General features: G+C 58.4%; 1 protein-coding gene across 1 annotated transcript; it reads left to right on the forward strand.

Annotated features, from left to right (window-relative positions):
- The first annotated feature begins 3,486 nt into the window (after positions 1 to 3,486).
- HAPLN4 (hyaluronan and proteoglycan link protein 4) lies at positions 3,487 to 20,937 on the forward strand. Its single transcript, XM_032799801.2, has 5 exons — positions 3,487 to 3,648; positions 8,005 to 8,110; positions 11,038 to 11,400; positions 13,101 to 13,403; positions 18,408 to 20,937. The coding sequence occupies exons 1-5, from the start codon at positions 3,646 to 3,648 to the stop codon at positions 18,752 to 18,754; spliced, it is 1,122 nt and encodes a 373-aa protein (XP_032655692.1). The 5' UTR covers positions 3,487 to 3,645; the 3' UTR covers positions 18,755 to 20,937.
- The last annotated feature ends 3,746 nt before the right edge of the window (positions 20,938 to 24,683 follow it).

Raw genomic sequence — 24,683 nt, forward strand, 5'->3', positions numbered from 1 at the left:
CCCTGTTGTGGCTGGATAGTTTTTCAGGTGCTCACAGTGCCTGCTGCGGGACATGGATCGATTTCCTGAACTGTGCTGTGTGGTTCTGAGAACGGTGCTCACTGAGAAGTCCCCCGTTCTCCCCACCCCGAGCCCTATGGTCTCCAGCCCCCAACAGGATGTTAGGGTCTCTCAACTGCCCTGAGCTCCAGTGCGTGGTTTGCTACAGAATAGGGCCCCCCTGCTTTCCACAGTGGCCACTGGCAGGGCCTGGCTGAGCGCCTCCCCCCCCCAGCTGCAGCCAGGAGCAGTGGGGGCTTGGCCCCCCTAAGGAGCAGGTGCTGGTGTCTCACATTGGGCCTGCACAGCTCCAAATCAATGAGCCCTTGTGGGATGGTGCCTGGCCAGGGGCGGGAGAAATCAGGCCCTTTGCTCACCTTTATCTCTTCACAGCCTCCACGGGGCTGCAGTCTACGGGAGGGGGCTCAGTTGCGGGGGCAGGGCTGGGTCTGTCTATCTCTCCCTGCCCCCAGGCAGTGTCAGGACGAGGGGATGGGAAGGAGATTCTTGACCCAAACCTGAGGGTTCCAGCCCAGGATGCAGAATGGGGGATGATGACCCACATGCCTACTGCTCCCCTCCCTGATCCCCACACTCCCCCTTCTCCCGTGCTGCCCCTGAGGCTCTGCTCAGGCCCAACTCAAACGCTGCCCCTTCCAGGTCTGCGCCAGGGCCCTCCCTCCCATAAAAATGGGGCATGAGCAGCCCAGCTCTCTGGGAGACAGCAGGGAGCGAAACACCTCTCGAGCTGGGGCCAGGCTTTTGTCCACAGTTGGCAGCTTTTGCGCAGTAAATAAGCACCCAGCTTCCACAATCAGCCAGGAATCAAGCAAATCCCATTTCAGAGCAAGCCAGTCCCTAAGAACCCTGACACTCTATGTGACTAGATCCCCCCCAGCCTGCAGTCTGGGACTGGGGTGGGCCCACCGCACCCCTGACAGACTCCTCACCTTGCCCCTATTTGCTGGTAGTCGAGCAACAACAACAAGCTACGAGCCAAATGAGCCAACAAGCCAAAAACTAGCCAACAAGCAACTCACGAGCCAATTAAGCCAGAAACAAGCCCAATTTCTGTGTTTTTTCCCAAGTTTCCAGGTCTGCTTTGTGCTGCAGTACGGAGGGCTTGGATCCATGACACAGCGAGCTGCCCAGCCCAGCAAGGGTTCAGGACCCACCGTGCTAAGAGCACAGGACGATGCAGGGCAGGGCGAGTGGCTGACAGGGACCAGCTCCAGCACACCTCCATCTCCCCTACCACCCTGTGGCCTCTCCCATTAATGTGCATTCCCTGTACATATGCCAGCTAACACAGGAGCCTGGTGTGTGGGCCAAAGACCATGACCCAGGCACCCAATTTAAGGTCCGAGGGCTGCACTGGGAGTCAGAACTCCTAGCTTGAGGAGAGAGTGGGTGCCTGTAGCTGTGCGTGCATGTACATATCCACACGTGCTCCTGTATGGTGTGCGTGCACAAGTGCAGCTTCTGGTGCACTAGTTAATGGGGTGTGTGAACAGCTGTGTGTCACTCACTTGTTTATACCAAGGATCGAGGATGGTTTTGCAGAACGCAGGCAAGTTTTCTGAAGCTTGGTGCTTTGGTGGGTTGGTTTGAAAGCCCGGGCACTTTTGGGTCAGCCCAGCGACCCATGGGACTTGCTTCCTCTGCTGAGCCTGGCGCTCCCCCCCCTCGGTGCCCTACGGCCCCAAGGCCCTAATCAGCATGTGCCTGAAAAACAGACAGAGGCTGGGGTGTGATCCCCCCATCCAGGGTCTCATGCCAGCGCATGTGGCTGTGCAGCGTGAGCCCTGAATCCCAGGGGTCTGCTCCCACCCACAGGGCCTGCATCAGTGACACACAGCGAGCAGGGCAGGGGCAGGCTCCCGGAATGCACTAGCCATAGCCAGTGGGCGGTGACTCCAAGCAGGTGTCTGCCCTTAGAGAGGCCCTGGTGCAGTGGCTGAGAGGTGGGGCATCGAGTGAGCAACGCCAAGGGGACTCGGCAGCCAGGCAGCAGGGACGCAGCCCAGCCCACGCTCAAGGCGAAATGCAGCCTTGGCCTGCTGCTCATTAGCTCCTTCTGCTGGTACCACTGATACCCGTCTCCCTGTGGCACCCCCCAGAGACAAGGATAGAGCCCAGGTGGCCTGACTCCCAGCCCCCTGCTCTAGCCCCTGCAATGATGGCAGTGCCATGCAGCATGGCCCTGCCCCACCAGTGCCGCAGCCTTGGCAGAAGTGTGTGTGTGGGGGGGCTCTTGAGACACCGTGATCAGTGAGGGGATCATGCCCTCAGCCAGCTCCCCTTGCCCCACCGGCCAGGCAGCGGGGGTCATCTCAGCATGAGGCGGGGGGGGGGGGGGGGCAGGGCTCGGGACCCCTTGCAGGTTACAGGTACCCCACCAGCCTCCTGCTGCCCCCTAGCGGCCACAGCCCAGAACAGCATGCACCTGCTCTGCCTACAGCGCAGGAGGGCAATTGCTTTGTACCCACACGCCCCCGGCAGGTGGGTTGGGGAACCTGGGCCTGCTGGTCTGGGCAGGGAGGCCCGTGCTGCAGAGAGATGCTGAGGTCTGCCCAGGGTGAGTCTGGGAGGAGGGAGCCCTGGGGAAAGAAGATGGAGCCCAGGGGGCTTGTGGTTAAGGGCTCTGGGCCAGGGTTCAGGAGCTCTGGGTTTAATGCCCAGCTCTGATACTGACTCGCTGGGTGATCCTGGGCGAGTCACTGGGTCTCAGTTCTGCAGCTGAAACATGGGGTGAATGATCCTTCCTTTGTCTGCCTGGTGCATTCAGACTGTGGGCTCTGGGGGCAGGGACTGTCTCCTACAGGGTCTGCAAAGCACCTGGCATGAGGGACACTGATCTGGGGGGGGGGGTCTGTGTAGGGCCTGGCATGAGGGGCTCTGATGTGGGTGGGGCTGTCCAGGTGCCTGGCATGAGGAGCTCTGATGTGGGTGGGGGTGTCCAGGCGCCTGGCACGAGGGGCTCTGATGTGGGTGGGGGTGTCCAGGCGCCTGGCACGAGGAGCTCTGATGTGGGTGGGGGTGTCCAGGCGCCTGGCACGAGGGGCTCTGATGTGGGTGGGGGTCTCCAGGCACCTGGCACGAGGGCTCTGATATGGGTGGGGGTGTCCAGGCGCCTGGCACGAGGGGCTCTGATGTGGGGGGGGTCCTCCAGGCGCCTGGCACGAGGGGCTCTGATGTGGGGGGGGGGTCCTCCAGGCGCCTGGCACGAGGGGCTCTGATGTGGCGGGGATCTCACTGTAGCAGACCCACCCCACGGGCAGAGCATCCTGCTGTCTGCGGCACAGCCCCGGCTGCCAGCTCCCGGCAGTGCTCGAGCCCGGCTCCTTTCTCCTTCCCAAGTCTCTCTCCCACCCCCAGCCCATCCGCAGCCAGTAACTGCAGAGGCTCCAGTCCCGTCCCCCCCGCCCCCACGGCCCCGCTCCTCGCCTCCCTGCGGAACTTTCTCTCTGAGCAGGGACCCGGCGCCCCCTTCGCAGACCGGGCTGGGGAAGGAGCCAAGCCCGCGGGCCCCTCGGATGCACCCAGCCCACCTGCGCCAGCCGGGCGCTGCCCTGGCCCGGACCCTGCGCGCCCTGCCCCGGGACGATGGTGAGTGCGCCCCGCAGGGTCACCTTGGGCTGGGCGCGGTCCGCGGAGTCGGGGAGGGGGGCAGAGAGCAGGACTCGCCCCCCCCCACCGATCTGCAGTTGGGGTCCGGGCAGCGAGGGAGGATCCCCCCCCGGAGCTCCGGGGGCTGCCGGTGGAGCCACTGCGGGAACCCGGGGCTCCTCTGCCAGGCGGCCGCCTCTGGATTCAGCTGGTGCATAGGCGCACCGACCCCCGGCGGATCGGGGCCTGCCGGGTACCCCGGGGCGCGCAGCTCCCAGCTCCGCCATCCGCTGCACTGCAGAGCCTTGGGCCGAGCTGTCCCGGCGGGGCCGGGGGCCAGGACCTCCCTGTCAGCCGCTGCGGAGGGGGGGTGTGTGTGTGTGGGGGGGGGGGTGGTAGCGGAGCCAGAGGGACAGCCGCTGCCCTGCACCCCACGGCCACGCTGCATGCCCAGCCGGGCACCACGCCATCCTGGCCTCTGCTGAGACTGTCCTGGGGCTGAGACCCACCAAACTCGTTGGGCCCAGAGCAGCAGCCAGCCCCAGATCTGCCCCAGGAGCCAGAGCTGGCTTTGTGCCAGGAACTTACAGCCTGCCCCAGCCCCCCAGGGTCTGCAGCGTGACCCTCGGCCCTTCCCATTGCTAGAACCCCAGAGCCAGGCGGGAAGGGACCCGCATGATTCTCCATCCCAGTACCCCACAGGCCGCCCCCACTACCCTGGCCTTAGACCTCCAGGGGACTAGGCCTCTGGGTGGCACTGAACAGGAGGGACCCAGGTGCGCCAGTGGCCCCCCATCCCCACAATGGCAGGGAAATGGTTAGGTGAGATACACCCAGATAATCCAGGCAAGTGACCCGCACCCCATACTGCAGAGGAAGGTAAATCCTCCCCTCCAGGTCCCTGACACTCTGACCTGGGGAAAATTCCTGCCCAACCCCACACCTGGTGACCAGTTAGACCCTGCCTCACCAAGTGGGCAAACCTGGGCCTGAGAGAGAGAATACTCGGTGCCACCTTGTCTTCCTCACCCAGCATCCCACCTCCAGCCAGGCCCATCCCTGATGCTTCAGAGGAAGGAGATTAAAAACCCCTCCCAGAACACATGTGGTGGGGGATGACGCTCCCTGACCCCTGCCAGTGGTCGGTGGAAACCCTGAAGCTTTGGGAACATAAGCCATAAACTGGAAGGGACCCCCAGGGCTGCTGAGCCCTTCCCCCATCATCACAGGCACCACCCCACCATCACACTCTGCCATCTGTCCAGCTCTCATCCAAACTAAACACCTACAGCTCCTGGTGGGATGCTGCCCCAGACCTTGGTCCCAGAGGGCCCGGGGAGGGGATGGTGTAGGGTGGGGAGCTGTTTCCCTAGAAAGGAAAGAGAAAAAGAAGAAGAAGAAAATGTATTAAGCCCTCTCTTTGTGCCTGCAGCCCCCATGGCTTTGTAGTCCCAGGTGGGGGACCTTCTTTCTGAGGGGCACTGCAGACGCCTTGGCTCTTGTTGCCAAGGAGAGAGATGCAGCTGAGCTGCAGGTTCCAGCCTGGAGGGGATGTTTGTGTGTCAGCAAAGTTGCCCCACTCTGCCCCCAAGGCCAGTGCTCGGCTCTGCTGCCTGGGGGCTGGCATTGACCCCGGGCCAAGCGGCCGGACTCGCCAGCGTTCCACAGCCACGTAGCATGCCCATCGTACAGGTGCAAGTGACTGGGAATCGCTGCCCCTTGGCATGGCCTCTTCCCACACAGTTGGAGGGACCCAAGGCTGCTCCCCAGGGGCAGTGGCCATCCTAAGGATGGACCATTCCTACCGGCCATGTTCAGCAAGAGTCGGCCTCCTCTTCCACGCCAAAGCTTGTCCCGTCTTCTGTGCCCAGCAGGTTCACTGCTGGGAGGCAGGATTCTGCCTTGGCAGCCACAGGGCAAGTTGGGGGCTGGGACCTGGGCACCTGCCCCTTCCCCCTCCCTTTGAACCCCCCCCCCCCATGAGGAAGGAGACAGTGAGTGCACCACTCCCTCTCCCCTATAGGTGGCAGCAGCAGCATCCCAACATTATACTGGGCCAGAGGGAGGAATTGGGAATGGCCAACAATGTTCTCCAGCTGTGCTGGGTTTTTGTGGGGGGAGGAGGGGGGCATCCACTGTAGCCCGGCTTCTTGGGAGGAGGGAAATGAGAGCAATTCTGAGGAGTTCTGGTCCCAGGAACTGCTGGCCAGCTAGCCAGCCACTGTCTGTATCCAGCAGGGCCTAGTGGTCAGAGGACAGCTGGGTTCTAGCCTGGACTCTGAACACTCAGTGCTCCGATGGCCAGGGCTGGAAAAGCAGGGGGCTGTGGGTTAGGACTGAGGGGTGTGTGTGGGAGCCCAGAGCTGGGATAGCAGGAGGCTGCAGTCAGGATTGAGGGGCACTGGAAGAGCTGGGGGGAGGAGGGAGAGGGGAGTCCAGGGCTAGGATAGCAGGGGCAGGAGGCTGCAGTCAGGATTGAGGGGCACTGGAAGAGCTGGGGGGAGGAGGGAGAGGGGAGTCCAGGGCTAGGATAGCAGGGGGCTGGGGGTGAGGACTGAAGGCATCAGCTGACTTATAATAGCAAGGATTACAAAACAACAAGAGTTTGGGATTGGCTTTAAACCCTCCTGTTTCAGGCCATTCACTGCCCTCTAGCATGGGGGTCAGGAGAGGACTTTCCCTGGAAACCGGTTGCCCCGTCACTGCAGGGCTTTTACTGAAGCTGCTGGTGACAGGACATTGGCCTGGATGGACCCCCATAGTGGAGCCAGTGGTTAATCATCACCCTCACTTAAACATTTCCCATCTGAATGGGACACAGGAATACGGGAATTACGGCATTGGGACAGTTTACCGAGGGGTGTGGGGGATTCTCCATCACTGACAATTTTGATGTCAAGATGGGATGTTTTTCTAACAGATCTGCTCTAGGAATTACTTTGGGGCAGGTCTCTGACCTGTGTTATACATGGGATCAGACGAGATGATCACAATGGTGCCTTTTGGCCTTGGGATCTAGGAACTGATGAATGTCTGTGTAGCCAGGGTGTGGTCATGGCCCATGCTGGCTGGGAGGTGGAACATGAACTTCTGAGCTTGGAGGCAGCTGACTGGCTGTGTCTCACACACAGACTCCAGCTTCCATCCTGCCAGCCACATCCTCATTCTGAGGAGAAGCCTGCATAGATGCTCAGAGCAAAGGGGGGATTGGGGGCCCAGAGAGCCCCGTGGCGCAGCCTCCCTGGGGTGGAGCAGACAGCCCAGTTCGGTGGAGGCGCCAGTTGGGCAGATTTCCCTCACCCAGTGCAATTAACCGGCTTCAGAAATAATATTTTTGAGCAAAAGTTGAGCCCCTCCCTGCTCAGCAGGGCACGTAATAAGGGCATTAGAGCCAATTTCATCACCTGCTCTTGATTCAATTTGCTTTAATCAGCCAGTGTAATGGTGTATGGTGCTCTGAGCTGGAGGCAGTGAGGAGATGGGATCTCCTTTCCCGGGTGTGGGCATCCCCGGTGACGCAGGGCTGGCGACGGGCCAGTCCGGCAGTGGGATTCGGTTGTCACTGTAGGGCACTGGCTGGGAGCTAGCTGTGATCCCATGCGCATGGGGACAGCCCAGCACGCTGCGAGCCCAACCGAAATCTAAACAGTAACTTGGGACGCTGGGACCCCCTGCAGGCGTGGCTGGAAGCCATGTGTCCAGCTGGGTGGAGCCCGCCCCGTAGCGGTACCCACCTGCTGATGGGAGCGGCTGTGTATGAGCTGCTCACATGGATGTCAGAGGGCTCTGTCTGTGCCTCTGGTGACACTTAAACCGAGTCAGAGGGAGAGCCGTGCCCACCTGCATGGTCTTAAGGCACTTTACAAACATCCCTCTCTCTCTCTCTCCATCCATCCATGGCCATATCATCTATCTATCCATCCATCCATTCTTCAGTTTCTGCATCTGTCAGTCCCTTGGCATCTGTACCTCTCTGCTGTCTGTCTCTCGTACTCTGGTAATCTCCACCCTCCCTCGCTCTCTTGCACTCACCTCCAGTCTCTGCCCCCATCCCCGCTGCGTACCGGGTCACTCACACTCGATGCCAGGAAAGTCACTGTCCTGGGTGCTTTGGCCTGGGGCTGGTTCTGCCTGAACGAGTCCCTGTGGGCAGCTGGGGAGTTTGATGTCACTGTCCAATATCTCTTTGCACGAGGGTCAGCCAATGAAAATTCCACGCTCCTTTTGCTCTTCAACCCTGCATAGGCACTGGGGGCTCTGGGGCAGGCCTGGAGGGGGCACTGGTCTCTCTAAGGGCATGGGAGCTCTGAGCCAGCTCTGGCAGCCAGGGGTGAATGTTTCCCTTCTCTCTGCAAGACGCAGCCCATGTTCCATGCAGCCACCCTGCTGCTTCTCATCGCTGTCCTCTCCTCCCCGCCGGCGCTCAGCGAGAGGGGGCGCAAGAAGGTCGTCCAAGTGTCAGGTGAGTGAGGCACTGGCTCACCCAGCTCCCACCAGATGGGTCTATCCTCCCCTCTTTGCTCACTAAGGAGGTCTCAGGTGCGCCCACCCCAAGGGAATAGTCACCTCAGGGGGAGCGGAACAAAAAACGATCCACACAGGACTGGTTCCAGCCCAGAGACATGGGGAACTGTTGCCATGGAAATATCACCCAAACCTATTCCCCAAGGCACCAAATGGGGAGACTGAGGCACTGAGCAGAGTCACATGGCCAGTCAGCAGCAGAACTGGGAATACAATCCTGGAGTGCCAGCGCCCAGCACTACCCCCCTGCTCCAGCTCATCTTTAACTCTAAGGGCATCGCTCACTCTCCCCCTCAGGATGAGATAGGAGGCCAGGGAGGGTAGTGGGGGGCTCTGCACCCACCACCCCGCAGGTAGATTTGATTTTCACCTGCAAAAGTGTATAAGACCCTTTCCTGGTAAACAGACAGAGTGATTGTCTAGTGCTTCTTGGGCTGGGCTGTGGGAGACCCAGGTTCTATTCCAGACCTACTGCGAGACCTTAGCAAGTCACTTCCCTGCTTGGTGCCTCTGTTTCCCCTCCCACTCTTTATGTATTTAGTCTGTAACATGTCTGGGGGCAGGGAGTGTCTCGCTGTGTCTGTGCAGCCTTTGTCTCCTACACAACAGGCCAGCTGAGGTCTCTAGGGACCGCTTGGCTACAGCTACTGCTCTCACTTTATAGGAAGGTTGTGTTTATAAAGGGTTCATACAGGAACGTGAGATGTTATAAGAATATCACCCACCCAGCAGGTGCTTTGCGTGACAGTGGGAGGGGCAGTTGGCTGGTACAGGTGATTCTAAGAACTGGTCAATTTTATTTTTTTTGTCAAACCGTTTTTCCTTTGGAAAATGTTGTTTTGATGAAATCAGATTTTCCCATGAAATTTTTTCATTCTGACAAAGTTTCTGTTTGAATGTTTTTTTTTAAAAAACCTGCTCTCAAACTATCGATATTTTCAAAAGAGGAAGTTTTGATTTGCCATTTCAATGTGACTTTTTGTGCAAGTTAAACAACAAGCACATATTAAAAGTAATAATTAAAAAACGGTCAAAAACAAAAGGAAATGTTTCAACTGACCAAAAATGAATTTTTTAAAAAGTTAATTTAATGCAAAAATTCAAAATTTTGGCTTTTGATCCCAATTTGAGCTGAATTTTTTATTTTTTTATCTCAAATTTTTTCATGAAATTGAAACTCGTTTTCCAGCCATTTCTGGTTGTGAGCACACCCTTTGTTGTGTTATAGCTGGCTGTAAACTATGGTTCCAAGTAAGGTATTGACCTGTTGGACTCTAAGAACAATCCCTTAACCATATATTAAAGCATCTACTGCTCTGTTATAAACCCTTGACAAACTATTTATAACTGGACCCTTCCTATACAGTGTGACCCTGGTAATAATGGTTCTTGGGCAGGTTTTTGCCCCACTCCCATTCTGTTGGCAGAGCCGGGACCCAGCTTGGGACTGCATTAGCTGGGCATTGAATCTGTGGTGCAAGTCCACTGTCTGAACCCACAGCCTGTGGGACCCTGATTGGGAATGACCTGCCTGCACGAATGACTCCTGGGAGGGAAGTGGCGTTAACGTGCCCGGCCACCCTGGCTCTGCTGTGTGACAGGCTCCACCACTGGGAGTGAGCACCTTCCCTCCATGTTATTATGGGGATGCTGCTTTGTCAATAGGATTGAGGCCTCTGGCAAGCAGTGCCTTTGTTCAGCCTCTCAGACGGGGTCCCTCTCGCTCCCCCTCACCCTGATTTCTCCTTTGTGCTGCCAGGATCGTAGCAGGTCCAGAAGGGTTAATAAATTCCCAGTCCCTACCATAGGGCATCAGCAAGGTTTGAACCCAGGCCTTCAGCACACATCTCTGTCTCCTGAGCTAGGAGAGTGACTCCATCAACAGCTACTATAAGTAGGCTGTTATACTACAATGAGCTAAAGAGGCCTCAGCAAAGACTGGGCAGCCCTGGTGCTTGGTGCTGTACAGACAGTGAGAGACAGGCCTTGCCCCAAATTGTTGACAGTCTAAACAGACAAAAGGTGTGGGTTCTGAGGCACAAGGGCCTTAAGGGCCTTGGCCAAGGTCACACACGGAGTCTGTGGCATAGCTGGGAAATGGACCCAGATTTCTGGAATCGGAGCCTGCTGCCTGCAGCACAAGCCCAGGTGCCTTCGTCAAGCCCCTAATGCAGATGCATTCCAATCAGTTTCAATCTGGTCTCTCTCTCTTTAGCTCCATTCAGTGACATTTAATATTAATTTAGTTAAACGGGTGCAATTTCCTAGTACAGCCAAGCCCAGCCGGTGAGGGAGGGAGCGTGATGCAGAAAGAAGTGGAGTCAGAGAGACCCAGATGAGCAGCCAAGGGAACATGAATCACCTTGTTTTCTTCCCCAATAAAAAGGAAGGTTTATTTCCTCTCTCTAGAAATTTGAGGCTCATCCACAGGGGTGGATTCCTGCTTCCAAAAGCCACCACTCCCAGCATCCAGCAAGGAGCTGAATCGCTGACAATTGGACACAAGCTTTTCCTAAGGTTGGGTCCATTTGTCTCTGGCCACCTCTCTAAGGACTGGCCGTGTGACAGATGGACACCCTCCATGAACGTTTAGACGTCACATCATAACGTTCCCCCAGCGCCACTGCCCATCCTAGGGCAGACGGCTCATAACATGCGTGTTAGTGTCGTCACGTGACATGGAGAAGCAGCGACTTTCTCATTTCCAAGCAACCTGAGAGGCTGAGATGGAAAAAACCAGTCGGACCATCCTGGTTGGTTTGTGGTTTGGTGTGGCAGGGCAAGGCAGGGGATGGTGTGCTGGCTGGAGGAGGGGTGTGTCCCCCCCCCCCCAAAGCCACCACTAGTCTTTGTGTCTGTGTGCAGAGGATGAGAGCGGGGCCGTGGTCGTCCAGACCGCGCCAGGGAAGGTGGTCACCCACCGGGGCGGGACCATCACCCTCCCCTGCCGGTACCACTATGACGTGTCAGCCCACGACCCCGCTGAGATCCGCCTCAAGTGGACCAAAGTGATGGACCCGATGTCTTTCGTGGACGTCTTTGTGGCCATGGGGAAGGAGCGCAGAGCCTTTGGGAGCTACCGGGGGCGCACGGCACTGCAGGAGGACGGGGCAGGGGACGCCTCCCTCATCATCCGCAACGTCACCCTGCAGGATTACGGGCGATATGAGTGCGAGGTCACCAATCAGCTGGAGGACGACACAGGCATGGTGAAGCTGGATCTGGAAGGTAAAGGGAATCCCAGAGACACTAGCAGGCGGCCTGCAAGTCCCAGGCTGCATTGCACACCCAGTTTTATGTGCACACTTTTGCATGCACACATGGCCTGACTACCCAACACATGTTCGTAAATCCTGGCCTGCCGTGCCCGGCTACCATACAGAGACAAAACAACAGTGCACACCCACTTAGGCCATGTCTGCACTACCACTCATGTCAGCAAAATGAATGTACTGGTGCAGCAGTGCCGCTGTGAGCTTGCTAGCGCAGGCATGCCTTAGAGACTGGTTTTGTGCTGTCTACACTGGCACTCCGGCAGGTGTAACTTTCATCACTCAGGGCTGTGGATTATTCACACTCCTGACTGAGGTAAGTTATACTGAAATCACCTGTAGCGCAGACAAGGTCCTAGTGTCATGTCCATGCAGTCAGAACCCTGAGTGGAGACACATGTCCAGGCGCGGTCATTAGCAGACACCTTTTGTCTGAGGTTCTCAAAGCATTTTTGCAAACAATCCCTTAGCCTGGGGAGGGAGGAGTCACCCTGTCTTTGCAGCCAGCCAGCCGGAGAGATACATGACTTGGCCAAAGTCAGAGAGAATGACACAGCCAGGAATCCTGACTTCCCTGTCCTTTGCTCTAACCACTAGATTTCACTGCCCCCAGGCGGCCAGACTCCCTTCTGTCCTGCTGTAATCACTGCCTCACACTGGGTTTGCTTTCCTCAGAGCGCATCCATGTAGCTTCAGGCGGGTAATCCTGCATTGGTGGGAGGGTGATCTGAATGAGCGTGGGAGGACAGCACGCAACTGCTGGAGAGGTGCCCTTGGAGCACACCTCTCTATCACCTCACTCTGCGGCCTGGCAGAACCCAGACACCGGCTCCTGGCAAGGTGGTGGAGGAGCTGGTGCCTGGGGTGGCAGGGCTGAGAGCTGCATCCGTCACTCCCAGCTGCGGTGCCAGGAAGCTGCCTTGCAGCTCACCTTGTCCTGCTTTCTTTTCAAAAGCAAGCGTTACGTGCCCATGCCAGGGAAAAACCCAGCAGCTGCCAGGGCAGAGAAGTCCCATCACCTGCGCTGTGCCTGCCACCTGGACAGCAGCCCCATGGCTAGTGGCAGCTGGTATTAGGCTCAAGCTTTGGATGAAAGTTCAGGTGGTTCCTATTGTGCACAGGGGGGCAGGTCTCCCCGGGGGTTAGAGCCGGTTCAGGGGACAGCTGTGCACTGGGAGGAGAATGTGGTCAAGTGACTAGAGCAGAGGTCAGGGAGCCAGGCCTCCTGGGCTCTATATCCAGCTCTAGGAGGGGAGTGGAGGCTACTGGTGAGAGGAGACGGGAGGGGTGATGAGAGGTAGGAAGTGTGGGCTGGAGGTTGGCTCACAGGACCAGGAGGCAGGAGGCCAGGCTTCCCGTGTGGCCCCTGGAGCAGACCATGGGTCCCTCTAGCCCAGCGTCCCTCCTCCAGCAGTGGCCAGTAACTGATGCTTCAGAGGAAGGTGGAGGGGGGTAACCCATAATACACTTGAGCAATTGTAAAGTAATGTGCTTGAGGAGGTGGGGGGAGAAATCCCTTCCTGACCCCTGCAATGCCCAGCTAGGGCCCTGAAGCCTGAGAGCCAACGGCCCTTCCCCCACCCTGCGCAGCTCCCCATTCGGCGATTGCTGTAAGACCCCCAGCCAGCGCCTTGCTCTGCTTGCGTGTCCCTGTAGGAGTGATCTTCCCGTACCACCCGCGCCTCGGCCGCTACACCCTCAACTACCATGAGGCCCAGGAGGCGTGTCTGGCCCAGGATGGCATCCTGGCCTCCTACGACCAGCTGCACAAGGCCTGGCTGGAGGGCATGGACTGGTGCAACGCTGGGTGGCTGGAGGATGGCTCCGTGCAGTACCCCATCTCCAGGCCCCGAGACGAGTGCGGCCGCAAAGACACCCCTGTCGGGGTCAGGACCTATGGGTACCGGCACAAGGACGACGAGCGCTACGACGCCTTCTGCTTCACGTCCAACCTGAATGGTAACAGCCCCTCCCCCCGGGGGGCAGGGCCTAGGAGGCAGTGCTGAGATCCGTGGGCAGTTGCATTGGCACCGCAGCAGGCCATGGGGCACGCTGAACACTCAGCAAGAACATAAAACTTAGCACTTGCTGGGTTTAGCAGAGTGGCTCAGGCTCATTATCGTCACTTTACAGAGGGGGAAACCGAGGCACATAGTGTGTGGGGGAGTGTGGGGGGAAGTGACCTACACAAGGTCACACAGGCAGCTGTGGGAGAGCCAACTCCCCAGCCTTGTGCTTTGCCTAACGAGCCGGGCTGCCTTGATGCTCAATGTTTTCTTCCCCACCCCCCAGCTTCGACTCAGGTGCCCCATTCTACTAGGGTCTCAGCGCCACCCAGCTGGGCACTAAGCTGTGTGACTCACATCTGGTACCCGGGATTTGTTCTCTCTCCCCTCCCCGTACCGTGAGGGCTTTTGGATCTCTAGATGTCTGCACTGCTGTATTTGGGTTGGAGAAGGCAGGGCAGGGCACCACCTGGAGTGGTGGGCACCAGGCTGGTTTGGGATTGCCCCTCATTCCTGGGGGAGTTCATCCTGCAGCTTGGGACTGGCCCCTGAGGAAGTTCTGGCCCCTGCCCAGACGAGTGTTACCCGTGTGGAAGGGAGTTCCACAGGGCCTGACAACTGGAGCTGTCAACCATTCTCCCTGTCCTGCAGTTTGAGGCTCTTTTCTTCCCTTGCAGAGAAGGCCTGAGCCCTTAAACTTGACTCCTGTGTGGGCTACGGTAGCTCAACATTGTCCCCTAAGCTGATCCCCCTCCCCTGCTGGGATGAGGCAGCTCCTCTCCCTGCTGGTGTGTGGCATGGCAGGTCCCCCAGGGGCATGGGGCTGGCTGAGCGGCAGCGAGGTCTCATCAATGGGAGAAAGGGTCATTGAAATTTCCAGACGCCTTCCTCATTTCAACCAGCCTTTGTGCCGCTGTCACCTCTCAGCATGGCCATGCGCATCCTGCTCTGGAGAGAGCAGAAATTCTCCTTCAGGCCCACGCGTCTCTCCCTACCAGCCCCCACAAATCTCAGCCCCCCAGAGCAGCAGCTGTTCTCTGTCCCAACCCAGAGCTGAAGGAGCAGACTGCATTCCCCAATCAGGGAAGAGAATGGCCCATCCTGGAGCGTGGCCAATAGCCTTGGCCTCACTGGGTTTTGACCTTTTAATTGTATTTATTCCTAGCCTGACCTTGGCATCTCCTCCTCCTCCTCCATACCCCAATCTTGGTTCATTTGCAAACCCCTAAAACATTTCAAATGTTAGCACAGACCCCTTTGGAAATCTCAGGCACAGTCTCCAGCCCCCCAGGAGCCCCAGCCTGAAAGTCACTGCCCCAGTCCATCACCCAAAGACCCACACAGCCTGAACTGCCAGGGAATTTAAACACTCTGAGCCTGGCTGCAGCAGCCCCACCCTGGGCTCAGGTGCGGTGGGTGGAGTTCCTCCCTCTCCATTAACCCCTGGCGATTGGCTGCTGAACGTGCCTGGTTCATTGCCTTGGAGTATTGGGAGTTAATTAGGCACTAAAGCACTTGAGTGAGCAGCACACTGGGTGGCTACAGCTCTCCTGTGCCTTTTATGGCTTTAAGAGTCACAGCCGCTGCTGTGGGAGCAGGGCTGCCCAGAGGCAGGGGGCAAGTAGGGCAGTTTGCCCCTGGGCCCCACAGGGGCCCCCACTAGAATATAGTATTCTATAGTATTGCAACTTTTTTTTATGGAAGGGGTCCCCAAAATTGCTTTGCCCCAGGCCCCCTGAATCCTCTGGGGAGCCCTGTGGGGGGACACAGATTAAAAGAAGGAGCCAGGAATGCCTGCATCCCCAAGCATTAGTTCCAATGGGAGTTAGGAGCCATGGAGGACCTGAGTCAACGTGACTTGCCAAGATCACACGGGGAGTCAGTGGCAGAGCTGGGACTTGGACCTGAGTGTCCAGCTGGCACCCGAGCTCCTTCCCCATCCTACCCCTCAAGCTGTGCCTGCAAAGATGGGGGCAGCTGAAATCAGGGGCCACTTTTGGCCTGAGCTCTCTCGTTTGAGCAGAGCCAGGATTCTAGCTTGCGGGTTCCTAGCCCAGTGCTTGCACTGTTAGGTAATGCTCCCTGCCAGGCCGTGTTGTTGGAGGGAGGCGTCACTGGGTTTCCTGGGCAGGAGGATACCTTATTGAGGCGCCCCCATGCACAACCCTTATTTAGTACTGTGCTTCTGGACACCCCAAAGCACTTGCCAAAGGGGAGGCTCATTAGTCCCATGGTATAGATGGGGAAACTGAGGCACAGAGCAGGGGGAAGTGACTTACAGAATTGAGGTCAGCAGAATTGAACCTACCCATTGGATTGTGCTGCCTCTCTGGGCAGTGGGGTGGGGATAGGCTCAGACCTGAGGCAGCTCATCACCTGAATGGTGTAGCCTGCCCCTCAGCCTGAGTCTCAGCCCCCACCCCGAGCCCCGGGAAGCACTGGCGATTATTGCTAAGGGGATTCTTCATATCCACCATCCCCCCGCCACCTAAGGGAGGAAGGAACAGCAAAGGGGTCCCTGCTGATACGAGCTAGGCAGTGCTCAGCTTCTGGACAGGGCGCTTCGGAAAGGCAAGACCCTTCCTCCCCTGCAACCTGCTCTCGGCAGCAATGACAGAAAGAGCCCAGGGGTCTCCAGTGGGGATGTGAACATGGTGCTGGTGGAAGCTGCCCCAAGCCCCAAATCCTCTCTACTCTCAAAAGGGTGGTAAAAGCCTCTCCCTGCCCATGCCCCTGTCTTGCCTTTGGGCGTTCAGTCCCCGTTGCCTGCTCAGCCCTTGGCCTTTCCGCTCGGCTTGCCAGTGAGGGGGCTCAAGTGCCAGGGAGCCGCAGCGGGAAGTGGCTGAGACCCTCTCAACTCATCTCACCAATGCTCCCAGCCTGGGCTGCAGCTGGAGCATGGATTTGGCTGGGCGGTTCTCTGCCTGCTGTCCCCAGACCCGGCCTCCTCCTTCACTCCCTATTTCTCTCTGTTAAAGGCAATAGTTGGCCTGCTTCTCTGCACAGAGGAAGGAATCCCAGCTGGGATTTGGGGCTGGGCAAACAGCAGGAGGAAGCAAACCCGAGGGCTCTCGACTCGCTACAGATGCAGGGCACCTTCAACCGGCTCTGGCGCCACTAAGAGGGAAGCGTCTCTTGCTGTCTTTTAACGATGGCTTTTATTGCCGGGACAGCTTGACGTGCTGTCATCGTAACATTGGCTGCCACATAAATCTGCCCCATTAGCGCTGGTTTCTTGGCTGCTGGACGCGATGGCAGGGGCCACCGGCGAAGCGCTAGGGTGGTGGAAGCATGTCTCCATCACTCACTCGGGCTCTGAAAAGCCGGGCCTCCACTGGGGACTTTGTGACAGGCTGGAGCCGGGGACCAGAAGGCTGTTTCACTGGCCTGTGTGCAGTGAGTCTGATGAGCCTCAGCCAAGGTCAGCCCCCGCTGTTCCCTTCCTGTAGCCACCCCCCTTCATCAGGCTTTGAACCCCCGACCCCTGCCCCTCCAAGGCACTGAGAGACAAGAGGTGCAGTCCCTCCCCTCCTTTTGCGAAGCCACTCTCAGCCCTCACAAATCCCAGCAGGACTCAATGCAGACAGAGCCCCCCGCTCCCCCCCCCCCCCGGCAGGATGTGGGGGGAGGAATCTCTCCCCCAGGGCACTGGCATTAGTGCAACGAGGTGAGGTTTCCCCGATGGACAAGGTCCTTTGTGCTGTAATTCCTGCCTCCTCAGGGCAGAAACCGGGGAAGGAGAAGCAGGTAATTGCACCAGATAGAGGCACGGATGATGGATGAAGCCAGGGCTGCACAAGACAAATCTGAGCTAGAGGGGCTGTCCCTGTGTGTAAATTACAGTCCTCTGGCTGGCGGGGCAGGGAAGGAGGAAGGTGCGGGAGGGGGGACTCTGCAGATGTTTATTTAATCATGAAAGGCAGGATAAATAGCAGCTGTAATAGCTACGGGGACTCATCACTGGCCGCAGTGCTGCAGCCCCCATCAATCTTGATGTGTCTAGGAATTAATTTCCAGGAGCTGCTTTTATTCCTCCGCAGCCAGTCTGGCTCAGTTCCCCCTGCTCCCCACCTCTGACTGATGAAGGCCCAGCCCTGCCTCTGTGCCCCTCCCAGCCAGCTAGGACTGGTCGGGCACCTTTGCAGGTTTGCCCTTGGACAGACGGATGGGACGAGGTTGTGTGGCACGGCTGGATCCCAAAGCTGGGGGGATCCAAGCTACACCAGGGTCCTGTAGGGCAGAGAGGGGACCAGGCTTGGGATTCATGGCTGCAAAGGGGACACAGATCCATCCTGGGGGCCTCTCGGACCAAACGGCTCCCTTGTGCTGCCCAGCGTCTACAGCTCATGGGCCCAGGGGGCGTGGGAGAGATCCTGACCCAACATCCCGGTGGGGCTGGAGCTCTGCCCTGGCCCCCAGCTCAGGGGATGTTGGCAACCAAGCCATAAATTCAGCTCCCTCCCGGTCTCTGAGCCCCATGGCTAATGGGGGCCAGTCACTACCTGGACATGGCCCAGCACGGCACCTTCCCTTGCTTGCTTCCTTCCTTCCAACAAATGCTGGCTGGGGCCATTCAAGCCCCTTGAGAGTCCGTGTCCCCCTGCTAGGTCTGAGACTCCCCCTGGCATCTCTGGTCATGGAGAGGCCGATCCTGGAGCTGGACGTGTAACTAGTCCCTCCTGGCTGCACTCACGGTTCATGCCATGGTGACAATGGCAGGGTCCCATGGTGGGGACCCCTCCCATCAGTTACAGGCATGATCTACGGAGGTGCTGGGCACCTGGGGTTCCCCCAGAAGCCAATGAGAGTTGTGGGTGCCAAGCCTTATGGGCTTAGATCCTGGCCACGGTGTGTGACTGATGCCTCAGTCCCGGCATGGCCAGTCTTGGGCCTGGGCTTGGTAGCTGGGAGAGAAAGCTCCATCCCTTTAACCCGGCTCCTTCTCTTCCCTCGCCAGGAAAAGTCTACTTCCTGAAGACCTACCGCAAGCTGAGCTACCCCGAGGCCCTCCAGGCCTGCAAGAAGAACGGGGCCAAGGTGGCTAAGGTGGGGCAGCTCTACGCTGCCTGGAAGATCCAGCTGCTGGACAGATGTGAGGCGGGCTGGGTGGAGGACGGCAGCGTCCGCTATCCCATCGTCAACCCCCGGGCACGCTGCGGGGGCCAGGAGCCTGGCGTCCGCAACTTGGGCTTCCCAGACAAGAAGTACAAGCTCTTTGGGGTCTACTGCTACAGAAAGGGCAGCGAGGGGTCCCCCAAGAAAGGCAGCAAGGAGCCGGGCAAGTGGAGGCCTCTCCAGGTGTAAGAGGCAGCCACGGTTGCTCTGCCGGGGACAGAACCACTTGTGCAACCATCAGACAAACACCGCAGCTGGAGAGCTGCTACCATAATAACTACCCCCCACACCCCGCCAGCCGTCCCTTCTCACCTGGAGCCGGCTGTGAGCCAGGACCGTGGGACTGGCTGCTGAGCCCGAGGAATCTGGCATTTCTTGGTAACAGCATCACAGGAAACAGAAGGGAACTCCCCACCCTTACCCCTTTCCATAGCAGGTGGGGCTGGTCCCACGGCGTGGCAGGCTGGGGCGGGAGTCTGTGGTAGAGAGGTGAAGGGGGCTGGAGGGGGGACCATGCCAGCTTCAATTCACTTGCTTTCTCCTGCAAATGGACATCCAGTCTCTGCACTCGTAGGGGCCGCTCCCACCGTGCTGTGATGCAGCCGCTGCCCCACTTGCTAACCCAGCCTCCGGATTCCTTCTTGGCTTCACGCTGCTGTGGCTAATGCTTGGACTCTAGTGTTTAGGCCTTTCTCTGCTTGCAGAGGGGGCAGGGCTGGGCTGTCACCCCTGCAGCTTTCCCAGGACCCCCCATGCCAAGGCCAGGCTCCTGTCTGGGGCTGGGGGCTGTTCACATGTGCTGCACACCAGCAGCGCTAGGATGGGTCCTGCCGAACCGGACAGACCTTGCACCCTGCTTCTCTGATGACTGTGGAGGATGGAAACTCAGAGGGGGCGGCTGGGCCCAGCTGAGAGCCCTGGATGAGGAGCGGGTGGATGAGTGCAAAGTGTCTGCTTGGGATGGCACCGTCCTGTGGCGTTTACGGCCCATTCCCTCCCTGCCCATTCTTGTCAGTGCTTTAGCTAACGGCACCGGAGCAAAACCAACAGCTTCCCCTTGCCTGCAGCGCTGTGAAGAGAAGCAAGCGCGAGGGTGTCGGAAGAGACGAGGGGCGGCGGTGGCGTGCCGCTCCCCTTGCTGGCTGGGAGCTGCACAGCTCAGCACTGGTCATGCTGACAAAGCTCCCTAAGGGACCAGACGCCACATACCCAGCGTCAGATTCAGTGCAAAGCCCTTGAAATAAGTATGGAGAGGCCTATGCTCCCTGAATCTCCCCTGTAAGAGGCCAGGAGAGCAGGCATGCTGAGAGCTGGACTCTCTAACTTAAGCTTTTGTATTGCAAAAACCCTCTGAGGTCTGTATAAAACATCTGGCTGAATAATCCCATCTGCAGACTTCAGTTTAATATTGTTACAAATCCATAGCCATGTAGGAACTATGCCATGCCCAGGCACCTGATCCAACTTTACAGCGACAGAACTCTGACCCTCCCACTTTGAAAACACACTTTGAGCTGAAGGAGATTCCCCATTAGCTCTATACAGTACAGGGCATATGGTACTCAGTGGCACAGCTCAGATTCCATCCCACACCAGCCTGCTCATTGCAATCGTTAGGGTGAACTACCCTGCCTCTCCCAGCCACTGAGCACATGAAGCTGGGCACTATGGGAAAGCAGGAATCTGGCAAATCGGGCGTGGTTAAGCTCAAACAGGCATTCACCACTGACTTATGAAAGTGGGCTGTGGGTGCTTCGCCGGGAGGGGTACTGTTCTTTGCCTGATGCTTGCTGCTGTCCCAGGCTTAAACAATCAAAGCACAGGTGGGCTTTTCCCACTTCTCAGGCAAAGAAAAACAAGAGTGGATTTTTCAGTCCCCACAGTGCTGTTCTGAGATCCCCAGCCAGGGGCCCCCTGTGAAAGTGGGGGCTACTCTGTGGAGTTGGGGCAACCGATGGGGATTCACACAGCATCGCAATATAGGGCCCCATCCTGCCAGGGGCTGAGTCCCCTCAGCCACCACTGAAATCTACACCATGCAGCATGGGCTCCGAAATGAGAGAGAAATCTAGAGAGGGGGCGAAGCCAGAGAAAGGGGAGGGGACAGGGAAAGGGGACAGGGGTTTGGCTTTCCCCTGCCCTGCAGGTGCGCGCTGCCTCCCAGGACAGGGCAAGGGCCAGGGGTCGGACTCAGTCACCCTGGCGGCTCGTTGTGTGTTTCCCTGCTTGAGGCGCAGAGCCTGTCCCGGTGGCTGGGGTCATCTCTCCTCCCCTGATGCATGCAGTCCAGGTGCCGTCTCCCGCTCTTGCTACAACGCTGCATCGCTCAGAGACACCGTGCGTCACTTCGTTTTCACCTGCATGAGCTGCATGCATGGCCGGGCGAGGGACACCACCAGTGACACGGGAGGGAGCCCCTGGTCCCTCTGCTCTGAGTTTAGCAGCAGAGCTGAACAAGGTCTCCATTTCCCTGATTTAGGGCCAGACAGCAACTGGGACGGACCTGCAAGAGGCTCTCAGAGCCAGAGGTCACAAACGAGCTCCCCAAATCCGCGGGGGTCTCCCTCCCTTCTGGCCAGTGTGGGGTTGGTTGTAATCACTGAGCTCATGAAATAAAGGCTTGGCTGCTGACTGAGAATGAGCTGTGGACTCATGTCTCTGTACCTGGCTCTCCGGCTCTTGGGCCTCTCAGACAGGGCCTGTCTCCAGTCGAACTTCCTGGCTAATCAGAACAAGGCACATTGATGTGCAAGGTGCTGCACGATGTGCAAGAGAAATAAACATGCAGCTCTGGGGTGAAGCGCAGACATTGGTTAATGGCACCCAGCAATGGTGCAGGAAGGCGGGGAGGGGTCGAGAGCCAGTTCCAGCTGCAGGGAAATGAGGAAGGGAGGCAGGACCCGCGCTCCTGCTCCTTTGGGATCGTCAGGAACACAAGGTATAGGGCCTCTCCAGCAGCGCCATGCCCCCCCAGAGCACGTTGCTCAGCGCCCACTTGCGGAGTTGGGAGCAAGCTCAGCCCAGATCAGTCACTCACCCTGGAGCTCTCCTGCCCAGCCTAGCCCAGCCTGGCTGAGAGCGGCACCAGCCAGAGGTGGCTGGTTGCAGAGTGGGCGTGTGTCCCAGCTGGGCCTGCTCAGTGCAGGACCTGGAGGTCATCACTCACTTTGCAGACTGGGGGCCTGTCAGGCAGCCTCAGATTTGCAGGGGAATCTTATTATTAGTCAGCGGTGTTATGGGCCTTGCAAAGCCAGTGGCCATCCCGCTTTGCTTCTTGTGCAGGGAGCCAGCATCGCCCAGCTGCCACTGCTGCAACCTGGGGCTCCCATTATGTGAGCAACCAGCTGGAGCCAGCCACCCATCTGGGGGAACCTGCAGCCAAATCATCTCTGCGGCCCTGCCTCTGCTCTCGCTTCTCTGGGTCGCTCCGCCAGCCTCGGGAAGGCCGGGAGCAGGCCTGGCATCACTGCCTTCTGTTGCAGAACCCACGTGTGTCAGCGCAGCCTGGAGAGCAGGCTGCTGAGTTCTGTGCAGCGCCAAATGCAAGCGAGGCGGGGAGCTAATTTGCATAATTGTCCTGGTGGGGTAATTGCTCGACGAGTTTTCTCCCACTGCAGAGGGTGTGTCAGGGGAGTCCACACGCCAGTGCAGCATTCTGGGGTCTCCCTAGGAGCGTGGTGCCCCCATGGTGGCTCGTTTGCATCACTTCGCTCCAGGGCATTGCCTTATAGCCGCATCTTTGATGCCAGGCAGGGATGGCCTGGGCCAGGCTGCGTAGGGGGTGCCTCTCTCGGAGATGGGATGTGAATTCACATGGCCTGATCTGGTTACACTGCTCATCAAAGGGGCCGAGACAGAGCAAGTGGCTGAGAGGAGGTGAGCGCACCCCAGCCCCTTGGCTCTCCAGGTGCCCTCCCCTCCCCCACCATGGTGGCGAACCATGACCCCTCAATCAGGATGGGGAATTGGGGTTCTGGTTTGCTGCATTATAGAGATATGGGTCTGACCCCAAGTTCTGATCTGGACCCAGCCCCCTAACCTAGTCCAGGAGGGAGGTTCAGGCCCACAGTGGGAAGATCCCAGAGGTCAGCAAGTGTGGCAGGATTCGCTCCCCTCGGCTGGTCTGATCCTGGTGCACCAGATCCTAAGCAGGTACCACAGGCCCTTGGCAGCCCCTAGCAGCAGGCGTTGGCAGGAATGTCCAGGCTCTGGCCCTGGCAGGCTCTGGAGGACTCAGGGCAGGCTGTCAGGAGTGATTCTTCCCACTCCCTCAGCAACAGGCAGCTGCAGAGATAGCTGCACGTGTCAAGCAATGTCAGGCTGATAGCGCCTGCCTGGGCCTCTGAGGTCCTGTTCGCAGCCGCGAGGAGGCCCCTGGAAAATGCAGACTCTGCCTGAGTGTGCCAAGCGTGGCTCCCGGTGATTGGCATCCTGGCCCATCCAACATTCTCAGGGATTTGCCAAAGGGCAGTGGGCTAAGCAGATATTGTACATCCCGTCAGTAGCAGTGGCAGAATCTGGCCGAGCAGTGATCAAGCTTCCACATTCTGCTTCTGGCTGCAGCCCAAGGAGCTAACCCCCCGGGGAGCTGGAACTGGGCACCCAAGGCTGCAAGGAGGAGTTGAGCAGCATCGCAAAGGGTTCGTCTCTCTCCCATTGTGAGTGTGTGCACGTGTGACCTGCTGATGAGACCCTCCGGAGGTGGGGTTCGCATTCCAGACAGTTGAAGGCTCTGGAATTTTTCTCTTTCCCAAGCTGGCTGCAGGGTGGAATCCCAGCCTCCTCCCCACTCCCAGATGCAGCTGGGGGATTGGGGGCGGGGGGTCAGGGAAGGAGCTGTCAGACGAGCCCCAGAGCTGCAGCAGGAATTGCTCTGCCAGGATGACTTGCAGATGGTGGAAGATACTCGATGGGCAGCCCTGCTGGCTGATGCCACAGGATGGGGATAGCCAGAGTGCAGATTTGCCCTGTCAGCTCCACCCACACTGCCAGCAGGCAGGCAGTGAGCTGCAGACAGGCTGGGTCTCAGTGCGGGGGCACCTGGCCGTGGGGAGAGGGACTAGGACCCACCAGACAACCGCAGCAGCGGGTCACCATCCCGGGCTGGGTTGGAACAAGTCACTGAGAGGTGAAAGGCTCCGCAGCCCTTTCCCCCTGCTCTGGGTCAGGTCCTGTTTCATGGTTTCACCTTTGCCTTGTTATGGCAGTTGCCCCGAGGTGTTTGAACTGCATTCAGGGCCCTGTTGTGCCAGCGCTGTACGGACACAGAGTGGGAGGCCAGCTCTCCTGAGGCCCAGCCCAGTGGCCTAACCACAAGCCCCCCCTTTCTGCCCACCCAACCCAAAATCCTGGCCAGTCAGCCCTTGCTTCACCAGGGATGACATCTTTTGGGGTGAAACCAGCTTCCAGGTGCAATCGGAGCTGCACTTTCGCAGGGAGCTAACTCTGATGGAGAATGGCCACAGCTCTTGTTTTCCACCTAGTGACGTTGCTCAGTAACTGGCCTAATTCTCTGGAGTTTGGGAGCGAGGTGCCCCCCACCCCACACTCTTCCTTTCATCTTCCTGTCAGCTCTCTGCCGCTGTGTGCAGGAGAGGTGCTGAATGCGGAGCCGGCGGTGGGTGGCGCCCGGGAGCTCTGCTTGGGGCTGGCTAAGCAGGCAGGCCTGGATTCTGGTGGTGTTTTATCTCCTGCCAGGGGGACTTGAGCACGTTTCATTCATCATGTTTATTGACTCGAAACGCTGATGAAAATAAATAGCTGCCGGAATTCGAAACACCGTCAAGCTGGCCCCAGCTCTGCTCACAGCAGCTCTGCCATGGTGAATGGGGCGGGGGGAGCGGAGCTCAGCTGTGCTGAGGCTGGATTTTGCTGTTCGAAAAGGGCTGTGAACCGAGAGAGCGAGGGGACAGCGACAGCCTGGACAGGGCCCTGTGGCACGGCGAGGGCTAAAACAAGGAACCTCATTTGGCAAAATGAAGAGAGAGGCTCCCCCTCCCTTGCTCCCTCATAGCTCCCTCCCCCCTGGAGCAGTGTTGGGGCAGGGGGTGCAGGGGAGGAACAGGCAACATCCCTCCAGGAAGGGGGGGTGGCTTTGAGAGGCAGTGTGGGTCAGTCC

This window comes from Chelonoidis abingdonii, chromosome 11, assembly GCF_003597395.2.
Source record: "Chelonoidis abingdonii isolate Lonesome George chromosome 11, CheloAbing_2.0, whole genome shotgun sequence".
In the NCBI taxonomy this organism is placed as follows: domain Eukaryota; kingdom Metazoa; phylum Chordata; order Testudines; family Testudinidae; genus Chelonoidis; species Chelonoidis abingdonii.